At 45.9% G+C, this 20,550-nt stretch overlaps 1 protein-coding gene across 5 annotated transcripts in view; it reads left to right on the top strand.

Moving 5' to 3' along the window:
* Positions 1-4,109: 4,109 nt before the first annotated feature.
* The window catches only part of LOC310845521 (broad substrate specificity ATP-binding cassette transporter ABCG2-like), a 30,473-nt gene continuing 14,032 nt past the window's right edge, over positions 4,110-20,550 (top strand). Inside the window, exons 1-5 of one of the 5 annotated variants that reach the window (XM_083740639.1) lie at positions 4,110-4,527; positions 8,224-8,302; positions 16,718-16,828; positions 17,054-17,268; positions 20,431-20,490. In XM_083740639.1, the coding sequence (XP_083596765.1) occupies positions 17,120-17,268; positions 20,431-20,490 (209 nt within the window). In that variant the 5' untranslated portion in view covers positions 4,110-4,527; positions 8,224-8,302; positions 16,718-16,828; positions 17,054-17,119. The remainder of the gene's footprint in view (positions 4,528-8,223; positions 8,303-16,717; positions 16,829-17,053; positions 17,269-20,430; positions 20,491-20,550) is intronic. The other 4 variants (XM_083740637.1, XM_083740638.1, XM_083740636.1 and 1 more) reach the window with 4 other exon arrangements.

Here is a 20,550-nt window from a genome sequence, read left to right as displayed (position 1 = left end):
AAAGCAACAACAGAATGAATGCTCAAAAAAAAGACCGGCCGTAGCCCGACTAGCATGCAACTTTTGTGCAAGCAAATCAGGATGGATGTTGAACAAACAGGTCATTTGGAGTCTGTCTAAAGTAGGAGTAAGGGACCTGTAGCACAGATTTTGCTGGACTGCAACTCGAATCACCCCTGACCATTGGCTATGCTGTCTGGTGCTGATAGGAGTCGCAGTGCAAAAACATCTGGAGTGTACAGATTCCCTATCCGTGGTCTAAAGGAAGAAGAAAAGAACAGGATGTTCAAGTGACCTGGGGAAAGTGGGGATCTAGAAGGAACTGTGGGTGAAACTGTGATAATGCAAACGGAAGACAGTATCAGCATGTGGTTTGTAGAGAGGAAAGGATGGATTGTAGAGACCTGTACAGTAGGCAAATGGGAAATAAGTGCCGTGACCGAAGAGTGTCAAATAGCCCAGCAGTGGTACAGAGAAAAATAGTGCCACAGAGTGCAGGGGGTGAAAAAGTTACTAAATTACTACTGCCTATAAAGGTAAAGATAAAGGGACCCCTGACCATGAGGTCCAGTCGTAGCCGACTCTGGGGTTGCGGAGCTCATCTCGCTTTATTGGCCGAGGGAGCCGGTGTACAGCTTGCGGGTCATGTGGCCAGCAAGACTAAGCCGTTTCTGGCGAATCAGAGCAGCATACGAAAACACTGTTTATCTTCCCCCCAGAGAGGTACGTATTTATCTACTTGCACTTTGACATGCTTTCGAACTGCTAGGTTGGCAGGAGCTGGGACCGAGCAACGGGAGCTCACCCCGTCGCGGGGATTCCGATCGGCAAGCCCTAGGCTCTGTGGTTTAACCCACAGCGCCACCCGCATCCCTACTATTGCCCATGAGCAAGTGTAAATCAGCTACTTTGTATGCCAGCTAGTGGTTTTGTTGGTGTCCAGAAGTCATAAACACGTCTAGGGATTTTGGTTTCTACATTTCTCAAGTGACAAAAATGAACAGGCTGATAATGGAAATCTCCAGTGGTTTGGAAAGATGGGCACTACCCAGACTTGGTATTCGGGGGTAAGGTTAGTGCACTTAAAATGAATATTCTGCCATGAATAATATGTGTGCTGCATGATAATTTCCTACCTGTTCCTTAAGCATATCTTCAAAAGATCAGTGTGCTATTTCATGAATTGTTTATATGATAGAGTTTAAGAATGCGGCCTGTGAGGGAATGGACCATGTAGCAAGACATTGGAATGGCGATGCAGTCAGGGAGCACAATACAGAAAGGCAACTATGCTACATAGACCATTACCCCCACCAGTTGCATCATTGGTGCTTCACTGGTCCATATTGGATAGGCTAGTGCTGCAATTGCATTTAAGTCAGGGGTGGGGGGAGAGAGAGATAAAGATGGGTAAGCAACTTGGAATAATAATATCATGTTGTTGATGTTGTTGTTGTTTATACCCTGCCCATCTGGCTGGGTTTCCCCTGCCACTTCTGGGCGGATCCCAACAGAATATTAAAAACACAATAAAACATCAAACATTAAAAACTTCCTTAAACAGGGCTGCCTTCAGATGTCTTCTAAAAGTCAGATAGTTGTTTATTTCCTTGACATCTTGTGGGAGGACGTTCCACAGGGCAGGTGCCACTACCGAGAAGGCCCTCTGCTTGGTTCCTAGTAACCTCACTTCTCGCAGCGAGGGAACCACCAGAAGGCCCCCGGAGCTGGACCTCAATATCCGGGCTGAATGATGGGGGTGAAGACGCTCCTTCAGGAGGACAGGTGCATGCAGCAGTGTGGCAGTGATGTGCTCTGGATTTTCCAGAATAAAAGAGACATGAGTCTTGTTCAGTTATTTGGTATGCATGAGTACTAAATGTTTCAAGGAGCTTCTGAGAATGCTCCTGGCTTGACCCAGCCCCTAGATACGGACATGCATTCACTCACACTCCTGGATAGTGCATGACTAGTGTTGGCTTGAAAAGTGAACATGAAGCTCCCTCCAAGGAGTTGCAAACAAGGGTTGACTACGGTTTGCATCCCTGCAAAGGGACCGTATGTAGCCCATGCCCATGTCCTGAGAAAAATATGCCACTGCAAGGAAGGAGTTTTATGCTGCAGTTCTCCCAGATCACCACACGAGGCAGCTGAACATAACACTTGTTCACAAGCAACTCCTGGGCGGGATTCACTCACTTCATGCGACAGATGTTGGCTCACATGAGTACCAAAAAAATCCCTGTACACAGAGTGGAAAGGCTCTAATGTGCTCTTCTCCCTGACTGGTAGGCTAGTTTTCTAAGTGTATGGATTTTATTTTACTCTTAATTCCATCATGCAAACTCCCACTTGCAGTCAAAAGAGAAGCAGCTCAGACACAAGTTTATCCCCTCACCTGCTGTTTAAGAGAGCAAGGCCTAAAAGATGAGAGGGGTTTCCAGTGAAATTAAGGGACTTGCATAGCTCTAGCTCAGGGGTCGGCAAAGTTTACCGGCCATGGGCCGGATCATTCTCACGGAGATCATCCGTGGGCCGTACTGGTGCAGCGTGATGCCGGAAATTGCGTCTACACATGTCCACAGCGCCGGAAATCACTTCTGTGCATGCCCAGATGCTGAAAATCATGCCTGCACAGAAACGATTTTTGGCATCTGGACATGCACAGACGCGATTTCTGGTATCTGCGCGTGCACAGATGCCATTTGTGGTGCCACTCGGTGAGTGCCCGCACCACACTCGTTTAGCGCAGCATGCGGGCAGCTCAGTTTGGGGGCGGTTCGTGGGCCGGTACGACAGTCTTCGTGGGCTGCATCCGGCCCATGGGCTGCACGTAGCCGATCCCTGCTCTAGCTTAACAGTCTTGGAATTTGAATGGTCTTCCAGTGTGCACATCCTAGAATACAGGTGTTCAGGTGCTCTTTGCGACTCAACCCTCTGTAATGGATTTTTAAAAAAAATATTCTGTACTAGCTGCATGTTTCAGAGGTTCCACACTGAAGGTGTTAAGAGAATATTAGGAAAGATACCTGTGCTTGTGTCACACCATAAGCAACATAGCTTTTGGCACGTTAAAGGCAGATTTATTAAGGCATAAGATTTCATGGTTTCGTTTCAGCTGGAAGAAGAGCATTCTAGTTCACAAAAGCTTATGTCATAGTAAGTCTGCTATTCTTTAAGGTGCCACAAGATTCTTGGTTGTTCTTATCAATCAAAGCTCTAAATTCGTCTGCTGCTTGTCAGAGCTTGCACAGCTGAAGTTTCTGAACTGTTTTCAGAGGCAGCCCCACATATAACCCATTGCAGTAATCTTACCCTAAGACTCAGCTATAGAGCTGCAAATATGTTTTAAGTGCATTATACAAGTGTGACACTAGATGGCGATGGTGAGCTCATGGCAAATTCAATATATATTTCAAAACGCTAAAAAAAAAAAAAATTTCACAGCGTTTTTGTGTGTGTCTAGAATAGATCATGGGTAGGCAAACTAAGACCCGGGGGCCGGATCCGGCTCAATTGCCTTCTAAATCCGGCCTGCAGTTGGTCCGGAAATCAGCTTGCTTTTACATGAGTAGAATGTGTCCTTTTATTTAAAACGCATCTTTGGGGTATTTGTGGGGCATAGGAATTCGTTCACCCCCCAAAAAAATATATAGTCCGCCCCCCCCCCAAGGTCTGAGGGACAGTAGACCACCCCCCTGCTGAAAAAGTTTGCTGACCCTGGTCTAGATTCCACCCCAGAGGTTACCAGAGCATAGATGGCAGAAGTTAGGCTATCCCTGTTTCCCTGTCCAGAGAGGGGCGCCACTGAGTCCACCTGAGCCTCAAGCGACAGCAAAAAGGATCCAAAAGTACCCCAAAAGTTGCGTAGCTGCTCCTTCAGGGGGAATGCAACCTCATCCAGAGCAGGCAACCTCTCATGTTGTTAGTGTTCCCCGGGGCCTGGGAAAACATGCTTTAAATATTATAACTAAAACATTAAAGTTTGCTTAGCACAAAACACAAGAGACCAAAGGCTCGACTAGTCCAGCATCCTGTCCCGCACTTGCCAAGTCTTTGCTCCGTTTTGCAAGTTTTTTTGTTGCCTATAACTTTGGCCCAGTGCAGTCAAGAGGCAGAGATAACCCAAGTGCTGGCGGGATCTTTTTCGGCATTTTTTTCACATGCGTCCTCTTCCGCAGCTGCTATTCCGAGCCTTTCACGAGGCCTCTACGCAACCCAGACGATTCGCCCCTCTATTATAGATCGGCGTCCGGTGTCAACAACCCGAAGGCGGACACGTGAGGGGAAACCAAGTCGGGCGGTCGGAGAGGGCGGGTTGCAAGAGCTCGTATTACAGCCGAGGGGAGGAAATGCTTCTTTCCCGCGAAGCCCGGGGCTTGGGGCGGAGCAGGTGGGCCCGTCGTGACAGGAACCCGGGAAGCGAGAGGAGCCGCAGCCCCGCAGCCCAGCCGGGAGAGGCGTCTTTCAGGCCCGAGGGGAGCTCGGCCGCGCCCCGGACCCGCCTGGCCATGGACCCCGAGCGCGGTGAGTCACGTCGAAACCCTCCGCGGCGAGCTGCCTTCCCCTCTCCCCGCCCGACGTGCGCGCACCCCAGGCCTGAGCTGCTTTCAGGCTGCAGTCCTAGCGAGGGCGCACCGCTGAAGACCGGGGAGCTTGCTTGGGAGAGGAAACGAGTTCCATCGCAAGGGTTACTTTCTGCATTGTCTCATGCTACATGGGAATCTGCCTCCGTGTTTCATCCTCACTGTTAAAATTAGGTGCAATCTGGGGGCGCAGGTGTTGCTGGATTGCAGCGCCCAGCACCCCTGAGCACTGGCTAGGATGGAGGGGAGTTGCAGTCCAATTGGAACTGCAGAACCACAGGTTCCCCGCTTCCTAAAATGTGATCTCCCCACTGTCCTTTTCTCTTTCCCCAATTCTCTTCCCCTTCCTTAACTCACCTGCATAAGAGCATCTTCATAAAATCATAGGATTGTATGGTTGGAAGGGGCCAGCAGGGTCATCGAGTTCTTCTTCTTTGGCCATCACTCGTAGCTGAGTAAGATTGTCTTCCATGAACCCGGTCTTAACAGTGAGTCCATAAGTGACTGGGGAGGCCAGTTCTGGATCCACATTGTCTTCAACAGTGGGGACATAGGTTTCTGGGTGGGAGTTGGTCGTGGTGAGGGTTTGCCAAATGTGCCTTTCTCTTAGCATGTTTATCCCTTTCTTCCTGAGTTCGAGTGTCTTCAAAGCCCATGACACCTTTGGTAAAGGCTGTTCCCCAGGAGCCCTCACAGGTTCCCCAATTGTCTGTGTTTATACTACATTTTTAAAGATTTGCCTAGGGAGAGTCTTTAAACTTCATTTGTTGACCAGCAGCATTACTTTCCATTTTTAAGTTTGGAATAGAGTAGTTGCTTTGATAGACAATAATCAGGCATCCGAACAACATGACCAGTCCAACGAAGTTGATGTTGAAGAGTCATTGCTTTGGCACTGGAGATCTTTGTTTTTTCCAGTACACTGGCACTAGTTCACCTATCTTCCCAAGTGATATGTAATTTTTTTGGAGACACCATTGATGGAATCTTTTGAGGAGCTGAAGATGGTGTTTATAAGTGGTCCATGTTTCACAAGCATACAGTAAGGTTGGTAGTACAATAGCTTTGTAAACGAGCATTTTGGTGTCCCTGAGAATGTCCCGGTCCTCAAACACTCTGAACTTCAATTGGGAGAAAGCTGCACTCGCAGAACTCGTGCGATGCTGGATGTTGGCATCAGTGTCGGCCCTTGTGGAAAGATAACTTCCCACACAGGAGAAGTGATTGATATTTTCCAACATTACACCATTGAGTTGGATTTGTGGTGCTGCAGAGGGGTTGTTTTGTGCTTGTTAGTGCAGCACTTGTGTTTTTTGGGTGTTGAACAATAGGCCAAGCTTTCTGTAAGCTTCTGTGAAGATATTTAGGATGGTTTGGTCATCCTCTGAGTGTGCACACACTACGTCATCATCGGCAGACTGAAGCTTTGACGGAAGTTATGGTAACCTTGCTCGTTGCTTTCAGCCTACTCAAGTTAAAGAGCTTTCCATCTGTTTGATAATTATTTCTACTCCACTGGGGAGTTTCCCTTCAAGAAAGTGTAGGATCATGGTGATGAAAATAATAGATTTGGGGTGATAATAAAACCCTGTTTAACACCTGATGCCACTGTGAATGGTTCATCTTGAGAGCCACTGTTATTTGCAATTCTTGCTGTCATGTTATGGAGGAGCCGAAAGATGTTCACAAATTTATCTGGGCAGCCGATTTTCAGAAGGACAGCCCACAGGGCATTATGATTTAATGTCAAAGGCCTTAGTCAGGTCAATACAGGGGTTGGTTTTGTTCTCTGCATTTTTCTTGAAGCTGTCGAGCGGTGAAAATCATGTCCACTTTCCCCCTAGAAGGTCGAAAACCATTTTGGGATTCAGGAACAATAGCCTCAGATATTGTTAGGAGATGGTTTCCTTGCAAGAATTTTGCCAGCCGCAGCTAATAGAGATGCCTTGAAAGTTTTTGCAATCCATTCTATCACCTTTTTTTAAAGAGTGGTAATTTTGGCATCCCTAAAGTCTGCTGGGATCTCCACTCTCGCTGAGATTTTTTTGATGAGCTTGTGAAGTTGTTGTGTAAGTTCAATTCTGCCTACTTTGAAGACCTCGGCAGGTATCCCATCAGGTCCACTGATGATATAGTTTATTGCAAATGATATAGTTTATTGTGTGTAACCTTTAAGATTTAAGCCATTAAAAAACACCCTGCACTAAAAGATGTAACATGTAAATATGAAATTGTCTTGGCAGTTACACAGATATCCTAACCCAGTGGTTCCCAGACCTTTCACCCACACAGCGACTTCTTGAAAATTGCATAACAAATTTTCCGCCTGCTGTTGCAACTGTATTGCTCTGTACTAAATGCTGTCTGGTTTCTAATTGTATTTTTATTGCTTCTTTTGTTTCAGTTATTTGTATTTTATCATATTACCATTTGGATTCTACAGAATACGATACAAAATACAACAACAATAAAGATGCAATATAAGGAATAAAAGAAGCAATAAAAACAGTTAAAATCAATATGAACATCTAATGCTCTGTGCCCACTGTTCTTCACAGGCCACCTGAATAAATGGTGGTCTGTGCACCACAGTTTGGAAACTCCTATCCTAACCCTTTTGGTGATACTCTTTCAATTGATTGCAGCAGGACTGGGGAACATGCGCCTCTCTAGATATCACTGGACCACAATGCTCAGCATCCTTGGCCATTGACCATGCTGCCTGGGGATGAGGGAAGTCCAGCAAGAGTCTCCCTACCCTGTGCTAAGTTACAGCCACACACATGAGGCATGGGGGCATATCAGAAGTGTGCATGGCATGGTTCTCCTGTTACAGCAGCCTAACCTGGGACCCTGCAGTTGCTTTGGGTTGCAATTCACAGCAGCAGCAATCGACCTGCAGTGTCACAGCAGTTGTTGCTTGTGGGTGCAATGAATCCATGTAGAAATATGGGGCTCATCCACACATGTGTGCCACAGCAGTGCATGAGGGGCTGCTACTGGAACCGAAAGGTCAACCTCTCCCAAGGTGCATGCAGGCGGATTTTGCATGCCTGCAGATGCCTCTCTTGACCCAGTTCCCAGCCTGTGCAGAGTAGTGAGATAATTTGGAACAAGCAGCTGACAGAGATGATGGTTGTTTGGAAGCCACCTTTGATATCAGCAGATGTGTGCGAAGCCTCAAGCAGGCACAAGTATTGGGATGTCAGATGCACATCCGTAAAACAAGTACCTTTTTATGTGCCGAGGCTCTGAATGAGCCACTGGGCCTCCGGCTCCATTGGTTTCCTGCATTCCATTAGCTGTCCAAAGTCATTTTGCCCCACAGCAGGTTGAGGCGGAGACTAGTGGAAGTACATGATCTGCGTACACCCCATACATTCAAAGCACATGTAAAGCCCATGACTTCCCCCAAAGAATCTTGGGAACTATAGTTTGCCCTCCTCACAGAACTGCAGTTCCCAGCACCCTTAACCAACTACCGTTCCTGGGATTCTTTGTGGAACTCGGGTGCTTTAAATGCATGGGGTGCATGCAGCCCTTATTTAAGTGGTGAAATATGTTGCTTCTGAATATAATACAGACATAGACGAGAGCATGACTTAGGCATTAATGTGTGTGCATTTATATTTGGTAGGTGGAACTGCTTGGTGCTGATAGACCATTCTGCTGAGATCCTGGAAGAAGCTCAGAAGTACATGGGGCTAACTCTTCAGGTAAGAGCATGCATCAGGCTACTTCAGGTGGTGGCTTGTGTGTCTTCCATTAGAGGCAGGCTTTGAAAAAACACTTCAATAGAATCTCGTAGAATTGTAGAGTTGGAAGGGACCCCGGGGGTCATCTAGTCCAACCCCCTGAAATGCAGGAATCTCAACTAAAGCCTCTATGACAGGTGGCCATGCTAGGTCTACAGAGTTTGCCTGGCCTGAGAGTCAGCCCCCGTGTGCCCCCTTCCGAGGCAGCCGTGGAGGGTTTCAACACAAGAACAGACTCCTCGGTGGTCACTCCCCACTTGTGGAATGCTCTCCCCAGGGAGGCATGCCTGGCAAAAGCATTTTTATTCGCTCAAGCCTTTTGGACCTTAATTTTCTGCTTCTCTTTTAATGGGGTGGTGTTGAATTGGATCTGCTCTTTTATGCATATAATTGGTGAGGATTTTAGGCTTGGCTTTTGCCGGGTAATCTCATTTACATTAGGTCTTATTTGATACAAATGAACTCTCATCTCCTCATCAACACAAAGAAGCCTTTCTCTTTCCTGATTTTTCCTATTGGACATAGTTGAGAATCCCTGTTCACCACACCATGTTGTGGAGAGCTGTAGAAGAGTAGTTCATGCTCTTGAAGACAGGCACGGATACTGTTTCTGCTTTTATATATAAAAACTATTTTGATACTATCTTATACCACACTGAAATGTTTAAATGTTTCTTTAATTGTCCTTGAATCTTCCTGCCACACTTGCCATCCTCTCCTGCCACCCCAGTGTGGCTCACTACACCCTTTGAGAACCACTGGCTCAGAGGAACGATCTCATTTTTCTCCCTCTCTTCCCCCACCCTCAGGAAACCAGGCACACTCATTCAGACCAATCCTGTGTGAGCTTATTAGGAAGCAAGCCCCTCTTTGTTCAGCGGGGTGTAAAGGTAAAGGTAAAGGGACCCCTGACAGTTAAGTCCAGTCGCGAATGACTCTGGGGCTGCAGCGCTCATCTTGCTTTACAGGCTGAGGGAGCCGGCGTTTGTCCGCAGACAGTTTTTCTGGGTCATGTGGCCAGCATGACTAAGCTGCTTCTGGCGCAACGGAACACCAAAACCAGAGCAGCGCACGGAAATGCCATTTACCTTCCCTCCATAGCGGTACACATTCATCTGCTTGCACTTTTTGGCATGCTTTTGAACTGCTAGGTTGGCAGGAGCAGGGACCGAGCAACGGGAGCTCACCCCGTCGTGGGGATTCAAACTGCTGACCTTCTGATTGACAAGCCCAAGAGGCTCAGTGGTTTAGACCACAGTGCCACCTCAGCAGGGCTTACTACCCAGTAAACGTGCATAGAATTCTAGCCTCAATATATTTGGGACAGGAGGGACAAAAACTTCCAAACAGACTTTAGCTCAGTTGTGGCATTTCCTTTTCTTAAAATCAGCTGTTCCAGGCGAAAGACATGCAAATAAATTTGTTGGGCTACTACTATGTTCTTTTTTTGTTCCCTCACGTAGTTTCCCCTCCCCCCTAATTTTTGAGTGACTATTGGTGCTGGGGGAAGAAGAAACGGCTAAGGTGTTGCAGTTACTGTTCCTTCTCACCACCCACTGCATCTGCTGCCTGAGACAGATGCCTCATATTGCCTAACAGTAGAGCCAGTCCTGTGCGCAGAAGATAATAGCCTTTTTCTCCATGTTGTGAAAACCTTCACCCATTGACTTCTGCAGCTGAAGCCGCTGTGGAAGGCACAAAACTAACCAGTTATTTTTCTGACCTACACAGCATTCCCATGAGGAACAATCCAAAGGCATTGCATCATTTCACCTCTGCCCCTTCTCATGTGTTTGCAGACAGAACGAGGCAGAAATGGAGTTGCACGCTCCTCTAAAAAACAACATTAAGTCTTGCGTCACCTTAAAGACAACAGATTTATTAGTTGTTATGGTGTCACGATACGCTTTGCCTCCTGCAACAGGCGGAAACACCTGTAGAAGTAGTTACACTGGAATTCCTGAATACTCTCTGTGAGGATGTCTGCCACTCCTTTGCTCCTCCTTCGTATGAACTCTGCCAAAAATGAAGTGCGCCAAACTTATTTTAATATTAGCAAAACCAAACTGATTTGAGCATGAGTGCTGGCTTAAACAAATGGTGGGGTTCCACTGTCTGAAATTCCAACCTGTTCCCTGGCTTGGCCTGGCTCCTCATTTGTTCACCTCATGCCAGTATAGCTATTTGGAGTAGAAGCACCAGTGTACTCCATAAGCAAAAACACAGCAGAAATGGAGGGTTCTGTTCACGGGTCCACCTGGGAGCTGCTCCTGTCATTGCTTCAAAAGGTCTGGCTGCAAGGACAGGACATTCCCCCAGAACTGGCCTGCTTAGGAAGCAAGCAAGCGAATCCGGTCGCGTGCGGTGGGAGCAAATCAAACCCTAGCCCAGCTGACTCGTGCGGGACTTGCCTCCTGAGCAATGCCGCCTCCCCCTTCGCAATCCCTTTAAAGCAATTTCGACTATTTTCCCAACATCATTTAAGTTTCTAAAGTATTTTTGTTTTCTTTCTTAAGCAAACCATCTACCATATGTTCCACCCTGAAAGGAGTAATTGTTGACTGATAATTAAGACACGGCAGTTCGCACTCGGGGATTCCTTGCCTCAGCCAGGCACACATTATCCTGCCTTGCTTTCAATGTTGCTTTGAGGACTCTGCCACCCCCTCCCACTGAGAAGGAAGTTAGAAAAGCAATGAAAGAGCTTCTAAAATGACCTCTTCACAACTCTCCCTCTTTCTTTCCATTTATTCTCGCCAACACCCAACAACAATCGTGACTTGGTCCTGGCCTGCTGTTCTCTTCTGTTGCTTCAGATGGGGCGGGGGGGGGAGGAGAGAAGGGACAGGAAAGAGGAAGAGCAGGGACATTGCAGTTTTTCAGATGACTTGAATGGTAAGGGCCCATTCAGACATTACGTTTCAGGGGGTTTCACACGCCTAAAAAGCGTAATGTGACAGCATCATGTTTGCAAACATCTGCAATCATGTGGATATACTTGTCAGGGTGGAGGATTGGCCACAAGCCCTGGCAAAGCTGGGTTGGCAAAGCTGGGTTTACTTCTGTGTAATGTGTGAAAGAGTCGTAAGATGGGGTAAGGGCTAATTGGTGCTGATGTTGGGGAATGATGAGATGAAGACGTGCCCCACTAGAAGTTTGCTGAGCTGAAATGCATCCCAATACCTAGACAATTTGTCTTGGGAAATTTAATAATTCTAAGGGGGCATTAGACACTGGGACACCTGGAAACTGGGACTCCAAGGTGCCAGATACTACACTACTTGTGATCCATTGCTTTCTAGCTTCATTAGAATCCCTAAATCATACTGGACTATTCTGGTGGTGGTGGTGATGTACTTTTTTTTTTGGCTATATTTGATGTTTGGAAGGCAATACAAGTCAACTTTTCTAGGTTGCCCAAAGTCCAGAGACTGAAAATTAATATATGTATGCTGAAAAAGGGGAAGTTGAACCATTTGAAGGGAAACTGAGCACACCCATACACACCCATAAGAGATTCTGCATTTTTCTTAAATCGTGATTAGAACATGTGTTAAAAATCAGAAGATGACAGACTATGGCTGCATGCACGCTATCGTAGGTTTAAAGCACCTAACTGCAACAAGAATCCTGCAGATTGTAGTTACCCCTTCACAGAGCTATGATTCCCAGCACCCATAAGAAACTACAGTTCCTGTAATTCGGGGGGGGGGGGGAATGCATGCACTTTAAAGGCATGTTGTGTAAGCAGCTTATTTGACAGTGCAGTAGATGGCAGCAGTTTCCCAGGGTCTTGAGCAGAGTGTTTTTCACCCAACCTGCTGTTTGAGCCATCCCTGAGGACTGGAGAAGCCTGGGATTGAGCAGGGATCCTTTTGCAAGCAAATCATGCTCTCTGCCACCGAGAAATGGCTCCTTTCTGATTTGCAAGGAGCTTCTATGAAGGCTCAATATACACATGTACATTTATTTATAGCATTTGTAAACCATTTAATTTTTATTTTAGATCTCAAAACAGATTTAAAACATGAAAACAGTCTTCACTATTATTGAAACGAAAGGTAAAAGCAGTAAAGCCGTAGTATGCAAGCAGGAATTCAGGAAATCCATAAAATCAAGAGTCCAATCCTATGGGTCAGGGAACACCTGGACAAAAAGACAAGTCTTTACAAGATGTCCCAAAGCAGCTGATGATTGCTGCTTCACCTATGGCAAGAGGGTAGGGCATTCCATCACATAGGGGCAATAAGAGAAGGTGCCGATTGCAGGATCACCCTTGTACGGTATTCTGTAGGGTGTGATACCATGAATAGTATTTCCCAAGATGATGTCAGTCATTATTCACCACCCTGGCAAGCTCCAGTTGTTTAGAACCACAACTTTCATCATCCCTGACTATTGGCAGCGCTAGCTGATAGGAGACAGCAGGTTCTCAGAGGCTGATCCAAGTGATCTTAGAGTAGTGCAGGGGCAGGTGGTCTTTCAGGTAACATTTGCAAGCACTGAGCCATTCACGAGACAGCTTCTACACATTCAGAGCGCTGAATAAAGTCTGCCTTTGAAAGAAGTGGACATTTGTGGTCACTCTGCAAACTACGAGTTGTGCTAGTTGGGAAGCGGTTAAACCTCTGGGGAAAGCAGCTGCACAGAGTAATTGAAGAAGCAGGATCCGGGTGACAGCTGAAACTAATTAATGCGGGCTCAAAGAAAGGTGTCTTCCCTCCCCCCCCCCCAAAAAAAGTAGCACTAGAAGGCTTAATGAGGAAAAAATAGTCAAAGGGAAAAGTAGCAACAGAGGCTTGAAAAGGCACCCAAGACTCTCTGCACCCACAGTCAAGTCAGCCTGTGGAAGAGACAGTCACACCAGGTACCTCTGTCCAAGTCAGAAACTGGTAGCCAGCAGAGTGTAGTGGCAAGAATGTTAGATTGGGGCCCTGGAAAACCAGGGTTCAAATCCTCACTTGGCCATGACACTCGCTGGGAGATCTTGGGCCAGTTAGTCTCTCAGCCTAACTACAGGGTTGTGGTAAAGGTAAAGTGGAAGGGTGGGGTGGAGAATCCATTCATGGCACCTTGGAGAAGTGGGATGTACAGAAGAAAGAAAAAAGTAACCCTGCAGGGGAAAGCGAGTGGGAGGACTCCTCCCTAATCTCCATCCCTGGTGGAATAAGACATTGTTCTGGGTCTGATCAGAACCCCTTAATGTAACTCCCCACTCCCCATGTGCCACAGTTCCAATGAAAATTGGGGCCACTATTGAGTTTTCTTTTTCAACTGAAGTGGAACAGAATGGAGTCTCCTGGACATGACTGGCTGGCTTGGAATTTGAGAATGTGGGAGCACTTAGTCACTGCAGCATTTTGCCACAGCTCCCACCTATGCCTTCCGTTACTCATCCCCTCAAGAGCAGGAGAATTGCTTTGCTAGAAAGTGGTAGATGTAGATTTGTGCTGGTTTGCTGTCTTTTCTCCCCTGCCATGGTAGTAAGAAATGGCAACTTCTGCAGCTGCTTTTCACCTGTTGAATTTATACACTTGGGCGCCCACATCTCTGACGCCTGGCCTGGCCAGGTTTCTCAGACTTGTACACATAGGTGTTTAAACAGACGCACACTGCTTGCAGACTGGACAGATTTGCTGCAAAAGACACCAACGCCCGTCCCCCATTGTTATGACTGCATGTGAGTTTCACCCCAGTTCACAGCTAAGTCAACTTGGGGCAAAGCAAGCCGTGGTGTTCATGGTGCAGCGATGATGGGTAAACTGTGGTTCTCCAGGTGTCGCTGGAAACTCCAGCTTCCATTGGCCATGCTAGTAAGTGCTCCATCCCTGCTTTAGAGTTTTGTAAGTGTAAAGAAAAAAAAAGAATCTCTGCTTACTGTCTTGGATGAGTGGGAAAGGCAAAAGCTAGAGGGGAAGAAGAGAACAGAGAAGTAAGGAACAAACATGAACAAATGCGTGTATGTTTGAGCTTGCCTCCAGTTGGGAATAATGATGGGAGAAGGTCCCTCCCTCTGTGGAGGGACACGGAGTTCCCTTCCTTCCATCCAGATACCTTGTTTTCCCACTGTGACACCTTTGTGCTAACCTTCCCTTCTCCTAGGCTGGAGGGGGAAGCACATGGTCTCCAAAATCACAAGTATTTTATTTGGATGGTAGAATACCAGCTTCCAAGCTTTGGTACCTTAGGGTTTGAAATTCAGAAAACTATTCTTAAATGTATTCTCCTCCTGCTCCGACTATGTAAGATGCTTTTCTCCAAAGCTGACTGCTGATTTGAAAAGTTTCCTGTAGAATGGTAATTGTGAACAAACACTGCCACCTGCTGTCCAAGTATAATAATGGCATACCTTCGTTTTCTTCCAGTGATTTAGGGCTACTGACCCTTTAAAAAAAACAATTTGCTGGGCAGTAAGCTGCATTGAACATGTTGAGAACTGAGTAAAATGCCTAATATTGTTAGGCACCTTGGCTCAGGAAATGAAACATCCAAATTTGAACGGGAAGTTCAAATCCCAAGTCTAATTTTTTATTTATTCCCAACTGTTACCGGAAAAATCCGAGAGCTCCCTTGGACAAAAAGTAAAGACACCAACCAGAGTAAATTGGAGCAAATCAGCAGCCTGTAGGCTTGGCCTTTATTGAACTGTTGCAACAGGGTGCTCCCCTCACTTGCAGGAGAGAGGAATGGACACAGAAAAATGGTGTGCAAGGCCTTATAAAAACTTTTGAAACTCCCACCCTGTAGATCAAGACCACCCCCAGAAACATCATACATACATCACAGAAAGGAGGGGTTGAGGGAGGAGTTGTGGTGGTAACCTGAGTGTCCTGTCACCTGGCTGGTTCCCTTCTCCCCCTCCCCATGAGTCATTTTCAGAAGACAAAAGGTAGTTGCAGTTTCCTGCCCCCTGAGGGGGAATCCAATCACTGTTCTTTGGTTATAGTCCGTGTTGAATGCACTCATGTTGAATGCACTCGTGTGTATGCAGTCCGTTGTGTTGTTGATGGTCTTCTGTCTGAGACCATCAGGGTTGGCATAGCAACTGGGCAGGGCTCCTGTGTATGTACTGGTATGCTCAAGGATTATGGCTGCCCTGTATCAAACCTTCCCCATTTTGTAGTCCTTCCTTCATGGAGTAAAATAAAAGTAGAACAGTGCAAATCCGATGTATGGTTGATTTTCTATGAAGTTATAACAGAAGCGTAGTGTATGTAGTGTGTGAGTGTGTGTGAAGTTTGTACAAACTGAATGATTGGGAGGGGGTTCCTGCTACACCACTGAAACCCAAAGTTTTAGTTGCTTCCTATTTCCTGAATCTGCTGTGATATTAAAGGCACTGTTTTGTGATTCTTATAGGATTTTTTATTTGAGTTTCTACTTATTGCTGTCATTTTAATGTACCGTTATTTTAACCCGATATTTTGCTTTTTATTAGTTGTTAGCTGCTTCAAGTATTTTATCAAGTTGCAACTTTAAAAAGTATTGGAAAAGAAAAATAAGGAATTAAAGTTCAGCAATAGAGCATCTCATTTCAGATGGCCACTCAAAAATCTTTAATGCAGGAATTGGGAACCTGCATAATAACTTTTTTAAAGACCCTTCATGAAAATCCACCAACACTTGAGTGCATTTTTTTCCTAATGCACACATTTCTGCAAAGTAATTTTTCATAACAATGCATTTTTATATGTTCACTAACACGTGTACTTTTAGGTCCGTTGCTCCCTAATATATGTGTTATTTGATCGAAGAAGTGCATTGTAAAATTTGAGGAAGTGTGAGCTCTAGGGGATAGCTGTGTTTGCGTTCATATAGTGTTTGAGGAGGTGTGAATTCCGTAGGTTTTCATTTGGACAGGGGCTGAAATGAATTTCTCCTACACTCCTAATGTACACAGAGATCTTGGGCTCATCTTGCTGGCTGTCATTAGAGCCATACTCATGTTGAATGTTTCACATGAAAGGGAAAAGAGTTGGGAGTAACTCCACAGGTGATTTTTGCTCCAGGACCACATCTTCTGCGATACCTGCAGCGGAAACATCCAGCATTCCATGTTTTTTAAAAAAACAGCAACATGTCAAAGAGTAAACGTTTCTGCATGACTCACTTCCTGATGTCATTTCACTATTTGCATAATGATAGCCACACTTCAGGAAAGCGACCTGCAGATGTCTAATAGCCATGAAATTCGAAAGTACACCTCTAGCGCTCAAGTATAGTGCAAATCTAGGTCCCAGATGCAAAGGACTCAGAACAGGAAGTGGATCTGCTGCCTTCATACCCTACCAGAGGTAGACTGCTGAGTTGTATGGCTCATTGATCAGCTATGGCATGTTCTATTATTGTTCCTTTATGAATGTACGTTTCCTCAAGGGGCAACGGAGATCTATTTTATCTGGAGCTTTATTTCCAGCCGGAACTCAGTTCTGGCACCTCTCAGGTGGGTGCCAGCGCCATTACGAGAGAACAAGGAAGACGTTCATGGTGAGTTCCAGCACCTCCTTTTCTAGGAAAAATAGCACTGGATCATTATTCATAAAACTCTGCTTGCACAAGGCTTGACTGAGAAGGACTTTGTCTGAATTATGACTTTCGAGCCTGTGTAATAGATAAAAGTAAGATTGCTTTTGAGATAGCAAAGGCGGATGAGCTGAGGCAAAGCGAGGCAGAGTGAAAAGAGTAAAGCATTGCATGTCCTGTTCCCTTCAGGTGACTGACTAAAAGGGAAGCCTTTGTGTCTTCTCCCACCATTCTGATGCGAAGGGGCTGCCTGGAATGGAGCTTGCAAATATTCAGGATGCTGTTACTCAGCTGAATGTCCATGGCCCAACATTGGCTTTCCAGAACATTAGTTACCGGGTCACCACCTGCTGGACTTTACCTTTCAAAGGAAAAGAAGAAAAGGAAGTTCTCAGGGATGTCAGGTAAGCCAGTTGCCATTTCAAACGGCAATTACATGTGTACTTGGACACTGGGGTTAGATCTGGACTAAATTGGTTCCATTCAGTTCCTTCGGAAATCAATGGGAACTGCTTTCGCAGCCTCGGTGCCACATCTGCAATATGGGGATAGCACTAGCCTACCTTGAAGAGTTGTTTTAAGATGGACTGAGATAAGGGGGAGGGGGCTACCCGTGAGGCTGGTCTGGAAGCTGCAGTTGGTGTCTCCTGACTTGAGCAGCCTATCACCGGCATAGAGCCCTGTGGCTGGAAAAAAATTGCATCGGCTGCCAGCATGCTACAAGACCAGGTTTAAGGCCTTGGGAATTGTAACTCTAATTAGAATGAGGCCAGCCTATTTGAAGAGCCACTCCCAGGTCCCTGCAGTCCACAGGAGAGGCGCTTTTGACCCTGCTCCAACACTCACTCCATGACCACCCGGAGCAGAACTTTTAGCACGGCTTCATGTAGTTTGGACATCCAACAAGTGGCGCTACGCTTATACCGGGGCAGGGGGAGAGAGCCTGTGACCCTCCAGACATTGCTGAACTAGAAGTCTCATCCTCCTTGACCATTGGCCATGCTGTCTAGCGCTGATGGGAGTTGGAGTCCAGAAACATTTGAAGGACCAGAGGTTCCCCATCACTGCTCTAAGCATAACGCCATACATATTGGTTGGGTGTCCTGTTCTGGGTGGTCATGGTGCTTAGATACTGAGTTAAAACTTTGTTATCCACACAAGCTTTCCCTGTAGTCTGACCTAGTCATGTTGTCCATACTACTGAAGATGCTTTACCTTATTTTGTTTTGTATATTCTTTTCAGGTTTAAAATGCACACCCCTCTGGTATTTTATATCTTGAGTTGTTTATAACTTCTTACACGGAAGACTTAAATGAATAAAGTTATGTGGAATGCTTTTAACACTCTAAAGCCCTATATAAATGCTGAATATTCATAGAATTGTAGAGGTAGAAGGGACCCTGAGAGTCATCTAGTCCAAACCCCTGCAATGCAGGAATCTCAATTAAAGCTCCCATGACAGATGACCATCCAACCTCTGCTGAAAATCCCCCAAGAACGGAGAATCTACCACAAGCATCCCCAACCTGCAGCCCTCCAGATGTTTTGGCCTACAACTCCCATGATTCCTAGCTAACAGGACCAGTGGTCAGGGATGATGGGGCTTGTAGTCCAAAACATCTGGAGGGCTGAAGGTTGGGGATGCCTGGTCTACCACCTTCCAAGGAAGACTGTTCCACTGTCAAACAGCTCTTACCGTCAGAAAGTTCTTCCTGGTGTTTAGTCGGAATCTCCTTTCTTGTATCTTGAATCCATTGCTTCAGGTCCTAGTCTCCAGAGCAGGAGGAAACAAGCTGGCTCCATCCTCTATGACTATGTGATAGCTCTTTAGATATTTGAATAGGGTTATCATATCTCCTCTTAGCCTGCTCTTATCCATGCTAAACATCCCCAGCTCCCTCGACTGTTCCTCATAGGCTTGGTTTTGCACATACAATAAGCAAAATTGGCTTCTGGGATTTTTCTTTTTCGAATAACATTATGCACTTTTCTTAATAACAAAAACAAGAAAACTGACTGACGTTTTTCACTTGCTGCAGAAGATAATGTAGCCTCAGGAGAGCACAAATCACATGCTGCTTTGCTGTGCTAGAAATCATGCAACTATGCAAACATAATTTGCCAACGGCAAACAAAGATGACCTTTGGTAGTGACAAACTGTCCTTTTCACAAATGATTAGGCTGCATATCCACCATACATTTAAAGCACACACACCCCAAAGAATTTTGGAAGTTGTAGTTTAAGGTTGCTTGTAATTGTACGGGTTAAACTACATTCCCAGGATTCTTTGGAAGGAGGGATGAATTTTAAATATATGGTTTACACGCAGCCTCAGTGACATTGGGTGATATCCAGTATTAAAGAGCAGACTCATTAAAATCAGTGATCCATTAGTTTCAATGGGTTTACTCCATGGAATCATAGATCATAGAATCATAGATCTGTAGAGTTGGAAGGGACCCTGAGGATCATCTAGTCCAACCCCCCTGCAATGCAGGAATATGCAACTGTCCCATACAGAAATCGAACCTGGAACCTTGGTGTTATCAGCACCATGCTCTAATCAACTGAGCTGTCCGGCCATGTATGACTTTGTCGGATATCGCCCACTGTTTCTATCTAATTCAAGTTAAGAACCTTTCCACATTTACCTGGGAGTAAGTGCCATTGGACTCAGCGAGACTATGCATGTCTGCTCAGAAAGAATTGTGCTATTGCTGGCCTATTGCAAGGATGGGGAAAGTGTGGCCTGCCAGATGTTGTTGGACTGCAACCCCCACCCCCAGTCACTCTGATCAGGGTTGAAGGGAATTTTAGTCCAGCGTCATCAGGCGCTCCACAGGTTTCCCAGCACGGGGCTATCAGATGCATTTGGTGGCGACTGGGAGTTAGTGGGAGCGGGCAAACTAGTGCCCAAATCATCCTTACTGATTTACCTTTCCAGCCACTAATTGTAAGATGAAATCGGTTGTGTGTATATCACAAAAGCTGGAAGGATAGGTCTTCTGAGGAGAAAGGTAATATTGGCATGGCAGTAAAATAAAAACTGCCACACCAACATGGTATTTTTCACACTGTTGCTGACACATGGCAGATCTTCAGCGCTTAAGAAAAAAATCCCATGGCAATTTGTAACTTTAGAAAATAATAATAATAATAATTTTAAAAATTATTTTTATTATTTATTTATACCCCGTCCATCTGGCTGGGTTTCCCCAGCCACTCTGGGCGGCTTCCAACAAAGGATTAAAAATACATTAAAACATCAGTCATTAAAAACTTCCCTAAACATGGCAGCCTTCAGATGTCTTCTAAACATCAAATTTATTCTCTTGACATCTGATGGGAGGGCGTTCCACAGGGTGGGCACCACTACCGAGAAGGCCCTCTGCCTGGTTCCCTGTAGCTTTGCTTCTGGCAGTGAGGGAACCAGCAGAAGGACCTCGACGCTGGACCTCAGTGTATGGACTGAACAATGGGGGTGGAGACGCTCCTTCCATGCAAAATACAGTTCAGAAATGTCTGGTCTGGGAACTGGCACCAACCCATTTCTATTTCTGCAGTGGTATTATGAAGCCTGGGATGAATGCCATCTTGGGGCCAACCGGAAGTGGGAAAACTTCGTAAGTTTTGTCCTTCATACCTGTGTTTTGCATGTCCTGGGGGTGACTCATTCCCCATTT

This window comes from Podarcis gaigeae, assembly GCF_964106915.1.
Source record: "Podarcis gaigeae genome assembly, chromosome: 5".
NCBI classification, from domain to species: Eukaryota; Metazoa; Chordata; class Lepidosauria; order Squamata; family Lacertidae; genus Podarcis; species Podarcis gaigeae.
Note: the sequence above shows the minus strand (reverse complement) of the source record. Positions and strands in the feature narration are given on the sequence as shown.